The 7116-nt window shown below is 30.2% G+C and overlaps 1 protein-coding gene across 2 annotated transcripts; it reads right to left on the reverse strand.

The window, feature by feature from the left end:
* Nucleotides 1-3368: 3368 nt before the first annotated feature.
* Nucleotides 3369-5643, reverse strand: LOC103494051 (transcription factor TCP5). Of its 2 annotated transcripts, none has more exons than XM_008455062.3 (2): nucleotides 5280-5643; nucleotides 3369-5017 (listed from the first exon to the last, which is right to left on the reverse strand). In XM_008455062.3, the coding sequence occupies exon 2, from the start codon at nucleotides 4916-4918 to the stop codon at nucleotides 3671-3673; it is 1248 nt and encodes a 415-aa protein (XP_008453284.1). In that variant the 5' UTR covers nucleotides 4919-5017; nucleotides 5280-5643; the 3' UTR covers nucleotides 3369-3670. The 2 variants fall into 2 exon arrangements, with proteins under 2 accessions (XP_008453284.1, XP_008453285.1); XM_008455063.3 differs by having other exon boundaries at nucleotides 3369-5050; nucleotides 5280-5564.
* Nucleotides 5644-7116: the final 1473 nt, after the last annotated feature.

A 7116-nucleotide genomic window follows, 5' to 3' on the forward strand; every position in this document is an offset into this window, starting at 1 on the left:
CTTGTAGATAAGATTTATAGTCCTTTTTTTCCCTTTTTCTTTAACACAAAAGAGAAGGGAGGGAAATGAGGGAGTGGTCACACTATTTTCTGAAAAAATGAGATGGGAAAAGGCATCAATCCCCATGCCTTCACAGCATGCAAAGAAAAGCCCAAAGCCAAAGCAATAATTGGCCATTGCCTTCAAAAGGCTGCCATGCTTTCTTAATCATCAACCTACCGCATTCCATGATCATTTGGTTTTTTTTTTTTTTTTTTGTGGTGTTGTAATTTTGTTTTTGTTTCCTCTCAATTTTGTAAAATTTAAAAACTTTTAACCGATTCTAAAACAACAAATAAGGTTATAAACTTAATTTTCAAAAATTAAATAGTACGATCTCGAACGAGAGAATCAAACATTCTTTTCTTTGAAACTTTATTATAAATCAAAACAAAAGAAAAAAGAAGAAGGGTGTGAAAAGCAAAAAAAGTTTTTGCAACTTGACCCAAAACATTCAACAATTTTCTTTTCTATTAATACGACGTTTGGTGTTACCCTTTGATAATTGAATAACCATATAGTTTCTTTTACGCACCACGTTCTTAGAGTTGGTTAGTTGATCCTACTAAAGTTTTGTACTTGCTTTTTATAATTAAGTTTTTACTGTTAGAATAAAAAACTAAGCTTATATTTGATAACAAGTTTAGTACCATCTAATACTTTTATTTATACTTATATATTTAGTTTAACCATCGATATTGTATTAGTGTAATACCCCGAGTTCAGAAGGAAACATGAACGAATTGATATTACTTCTAAATTGACAGACTCTATGGTCATGAATAAAAAACAATTAAAAGAATTGAAAGTTTATCCTTATACATATAAGATGCTTCTTTGTCGATGGTTCAATCAAGGATGACCTCCTGGAAAGGAAAGGATGTCGAAATGATTTACGTTGGTTTATGGAGACAATTTTAAGCCTTTAAGATAAACAAGGATGGTATTGTCAAGTCATAAGGGACGTAGGAAAATGTCGGGAACAATCAATTTTCAAATTCGAATTCCAAATCTCAGTTTGAATTTTAGGCTTCGGTCATTGCAATAATTAGATAAACAATCGACACAAAATTAAAAATTTTAGATTCTTAATAGATGTGTAGTCTATTAAACAATTTTTTAAATTCAACAGATACAAACTACAAAGTTTAGTGCCTAGACTTAATTATAATTTAATTTAAGTTTAAAAGTAAATACCTCTCCATTTAATTTAAGTTTTAAAGAGGTAAATATTTGGTCATATATTTTAAAGTTTTTAGTATAATTAAGCTCTTTTTAGTTGTATCTAACCATACTTAATTATGTTGTTATGTTACTATTTCATTATTATTTTTAAATCTCAAGGAAACTTAGGTACATTATTGATGGGTATATGAGAGAACATAGCAAGATTTTTTAGATATAAAACTAAAATTCACACATTCGTCCATAATATAAAAAACCAAATTTGTAATTTAACCGACTATGAGTTTAATCACAATAACAAATCCTTAATTTCTAATAAATAATTCAACCATTTCAAATCAACAACTTACTATTATTATTCAAAAGTCAACCGAGTTCGAACCAAAATTTATCCTACATTAAGTAAAACATACCTAAAACATTTTGTTTTCGTCGATCTGAACATCGTTTAATATAAATAACGGTTTAATGTTTCATCTTTGCCATATAAAAAACATGTCAGATTAATAATAAAATTGAATTCCCTTTCTCTCTTTTCCTTTCTAGCTAAGAGAGATCATAGAATAGAGAGGACCACAAATGGTGAAGGCAAATCAAAAGGATATATATATATATATAAAGAAAGAAAGAAAGAAAAAAATTGATGGGGATAGTGACAGTGGAGAGAATTTGTCCAAAATAATACAACAAAACAAATGTGATTTTAGGATAAATATAAATAAACATATGAATATGAATATGAATATGAATATATCTGTTTTGTGTTGGATCTAATTGTGACCAATGTTGTTGGCTGAGAGACATATAATTATTTGTTCAATCTCTTTCTCATCTTTCCATTCTCATTCTCTCATCAAACGAACTTCTTCACAAAACATTCTAAAAATTTTCCTCCTTTTTCCTTTTACTTTAGTTTCCTTTTTCTTGCTCAAGAAAGAATCTTCTAATTCCCTTTATTTCTTTTATCTGCACACAATAAATACACTTATGTGTATATTGAAAAAAAAATAACAAAATATTGAAAATATTTGCAATATATCACATTGGTAGAAGTCTGTTAGTATTACTATTATGAATAGAATCTAATATTTTGTAAATATTTTAGTTTATTTTACTACGTATGAAATTGGGTTACAAAGTTAGCCAAAAAGAGAACTTAACTAATCAACTTGTGTGTGTGGAAGTACTTTCTTTTTGTCAGTTTTATGCATAAGTTGCTGTTCAATATTTTATAAAGGGGTTATAGATTTCATGACATCTTTTAAGTGTCTTCTCGAGTTGGTTACTATAGTTTAAAATATAGTAAACACAATGTAACAAAACGGGAAAATAGAAGATGAATGCAAAATAGTAAGCATTTGCAAGAAGTAAGAATTTGAAATAGTAACACATTAGCTAATAATCGTAGGTTATAAAAATAGTTGGAAATAACGCAAACTATTAAAATTAGAGATCCAAACTTCACATACTTAAAAGCCGATGACACAAACACCCCTCAGTTGTTAAGGTAATTACAATGTATAGTATTACTTTTAGCCCTAATAATTAAGTGTATAACAATCTTTTTAAAGAATTACAAATATAAGAAAATCAGCAATAAATTTCTACCAGCAATATTAGTCTATCTATGTGAACAAATTATCTAAACAAACATTCATATTTTCTCGTTCTTCTTTTCAATCTCATGTTCCCAATTGTTCATTCTTCCATTTATATAATTTTTTGGACAAACCCTAACTCCATGTGTTTGTTTTCTCTATGTGTTTTAGATTTTGTTCATACAAACACACAAATATCTTATCCATGAATTAAATGAGAAAAAAAAAACCTTCTATTTGGAAGAGAAATATAAATTTGAGAAACTAAAATGAAATGTTTCATAGTCGTAATGATACAATTGAAGTCAGTCTCGTAGTTTAAAGATCAATAAGTACAACGAAATATCTCAACTAATACGGTTGATATATTCATTCAAATATTATTCTTCATTTCCATTTCCATTTTCAAATTAAACTAAACATTAGAATATAGAGACTAAAAGGGATTATAATTAGCAAAATATTCCTACTATTAATTATTTCCTCCTTTTTTAGTTTGGCCCTAAAATAATTCTAAAGCAATGGTAAATTATTAATCAATATTCATCAACAAAAACTTTGATCAGTATTCATAGTAAAAGCAAAATAATGTATACATATATTACAACTGATGTATGTATTCAAAAATATCATGATATCTAATTTAAAGAGAAAGTTTACATCTAATAATCAACTTTGTATTCTGAACAAATCCAAAAGGGACTTGGAGAAAATTAATTGAAGAAAACTTCAAAATATTATAGATTAAACAACTTTGAGATCTGATGATCTTCATCTAAGGATGAACTTAGGGATACATAATTGTGATCCCCTCCTTTAGCTTATCTTGGCTTTCATCGATCGATCCTCTACGAGTTCCCGGCCGCCCCGTCTTTCGCAGAAGAGCCAGCACCGGCGCTGCCACCGGCATTATTATTGGTGTCAGCTGCATGAAAAAGCTGCTTGAGATTGAAACTTGGAGGTGGAAAGGGTTTCAAGTTTTGTGAGGTGGCAAAAGGATGGAGAGATGAAGACATGAAGGGATTATTGGACAAAGCATGAGAATTTGAGCTCAAGAAATGGATGTGACTTTCAAATGGATTGGTAATATATGAAGCATAAGGAGTGAAAAATAGTGAAGAACTACTTGAAGATGATGAAGTACTTGCTTGAGCAGCCTCAACTAATTGTGATGGAAAAATTCCATTACTATTATTATTGTTCCCAAATTGTGAAAGTGATAAACAAGAAGGTTGCTGTCGGTGATGATGATGATCATGAGAAGAGTTGTAATTATTGTAAGGAGTAGAATTATTATTGTTCATCATGTTGGGTAAATTTGAAGAACAAATAGCCATTGATAAGAGCTTTTGAGATGAAATTTGCTCATTGTAATCTTCTACTTGTTGAGTACTATTACTATCATTATTACTTCCATCAATCCACTTCCCTTTTGTCGTCGTTGCCGCAGTCGTCGCTGATCCTGCTTTTTCTGGTAATACTGCTAAATCCATATCCCAAAGCTTCGTTTTTTCTACCGTCATTGTCGTTTGATACGCATCGGTACTCTTCACATCGAGCATAAACGGAGGAGGTTGGGAATTACAAAACCGGGAAGAGGAAGAAGAGGAAGAAGAAGTGTAATAATGATGATGAGGATCAACGTACTGAGGGAAGAGCATTTGTTGGTGGAACGGAGAGAAACCAGGGGGGATTTGGAGCGGGGGGAGGTTGTCAATGTCGAGTTTCGTGACGTCGAGAAGCCAATCGATGACTTTACTAGGTTGGCCAAGTTTGAGCTTGTCTTGAAGATCATAGAGTTGAATTGCTGTTGGAACTGAAAGTCTAATCCTTCTATCTCTCAAACCTCTAATTGTACAAACTTTGCTATGCCTATCTTTGCCTCCAAATGAACGAGAAACTCTAACAATTCTTGGATTTCTGAATCCTGACCATTGTCTTGAACTACTTGTTGGAGCCTTTGGGAAACTATATTTTCCATCATTGTTATTACTACTACTACTTCTAATTGATATTCCTTCTTCTTTTGCTTCACTCCCCTTTTGATCTTTTGAATTACTATTCCTCAACATATCCTTATAATTTTCATATATCATCACCAAACGTTCATCATTTTTCCCTCCATTCTATCAACCAATCCTTCAAACAATCACAACTCCAAAGAGATTTTTGCTTTTTTGGGTCATCCAATCAAGCTGTAATGATTTGAGAGAACAAGTTTGTATAAGCTGATAACAGAAAAAAAAATAGAAAGAAAGTAGAAAGGATCAGAAACTACATCAGTAAGGAGTAGTGCAGCCGAACATCTCAATTCTAAAGGGAATATAATGAATAGTTAATTACCATACCTCTCAGATCCATTATTGGGAAAGCTTCAAGAAATATAAGAACGAACTTATTCTTAAAAAATAATAGTTCAATTGTGTGTGTGCATTGAAAGGGAAATAATGAACTTACATTATTTGAAATAATTTACCAAAACCTCCAAAGCTGAAGCTCTTTCTGAACTGATCTAGTTTCAGTTGTTGGCCTTCAAATTAATGAGCTTTTTCTTTGGTTGTGTGGAAGAAGAAGAAGACAAAGAAGAAGATGGTGATCAGAAGGGGGAGATTTTATATATTGCACCGATGGAGGAAACACACAACAAGATGAGTTTTTTTAGAGTAAATTATACTCTTGAAACTTCCCTTCTTTGCAAGGAATCAAAACTTTAACACAAGAAATGACAATATATGATGGGTAAAGGAAAGAAGGTGCCAAGAATTTATTTAACCCTTCCCATGTTGGCATATATTGTCAAAGATAGAAAAAGGAAAAGGTAAGGTGTGTTCTCAACCACGTGGCACGGTTTTTCTCGATAAAATAAACAACATGGCCGACTAGTGCGAATGATAGTTTCGTCATTTCGACGTAGATATATCTTCATGTAAACAAACAAAACAAAAGAGGATACAAAATCCATCCCAGATTTAGAGAATTTATTCGAAAATGGAAACTATAATATGATCGAATAGTTTTGCGCTTAATATATGAAAAGAGAAAACTACTAAAAGAAATACTCCGAGTTTATATTTAATGGTCTTTTTAGGTATAAAGGCGAGAGATCTCAAATAATAGAAACACATCCGAGTATCTTGATTAGGTTTACATATATATTCTTAGCACTTTCATCATATATGCCCTAAATCTACCCGAGCTAGGCACGTAAATTTTAGAATTCAGAATTTCATTTCTTATTATTTTACCAACTTGAATCATTAATTATCCATCAGTATATGACAGTACCAATGGGAAATTTTAATAAGGTATAAATATTTTTAACTCTCATCACTGAATAATAATACATAAAATGTATTCTTCCCTATGGGGACCATCAAAATTAAACCCAAGGGGGGAAAAGAAAGTAAAAGAGCAAACCTTTTTCAGCATTTACAAACAGCTTTATTGGTTTGTTTAATTACATCATATGAGTTGAAGAATGCATGCCCTAGTTTAAGCTATAGGCTCTAGTACTACATATATATCCAAATTCAAGAAAAGACACAAACTTAATTAATATACATATATACATATATATCAAAAACCCTAGATTATTTATTGTCCTCTTAACTTTTAGTATATGCAAATTAAAAATCTTCAATTTTCTTTTTTCTTTTTTTTTTTTTTGTAATTACTTTTCACAAGATTTGGTTTGGTGGTGTGTGTGTGATTATGTGTTCAAACTCAATATGGTGTTGGTTTGAGAATTCTCTTTCAATTCAAAATTGATGGTTGGAAGAAGACTAAATATATAATTTATATACTATATATGAAAGTAATTGAAGCTACGCTCACATGCATAGTTAAGTTTCATTTTTCAAAAAATTTTGTCATTTATTTTACTTTTTAAAGATGACACTTTTTGAAGCTTTAGAAAAAGGGTTATTATATCATAAATTTGGTTTCAATAATTTAGATAAATTTATATAATTTAGATAAAGTTATATAGTTTAGTTCTTATTTATTTATAATTAGAATTTAGTGTTAATCGTTATATAGTCTCTAGGGTAGAGATCGATCTCTATTTATAGAAACCATTTATCTTGAACGAGAGACTATAGAAACCATTTATCAAACCAAAGACGATAAAAAACTTAATAAACTCTAACTTTCTCCAAAAATACGAACTAATAAATCTCTAATCTTACTATTTTTTATAAGCAAAAAATACTTTCAACCCAAAGAAAAATTTATTGATGCTCACACTTATGCTCGAATATCTCACAATTAGTTAGAAGTTATGAGTTTAAGTCTT

The sequence above is a fragment of the Cucumis melo genome, chromosome 2 (assembly GCF_025177605.1).
Source record: "Cucumis melo cultivar AY chromosome 2, USDA_Cmelo_AY_1.0, whole genome shotgun sequence".
Lineage (NCBI taxonomy): Eukaryota > Viridiplantae > Streptophyta > Magnoliopsida > Cucurbitales > Cucurbitaceae > Cucumis > Cucumis melo.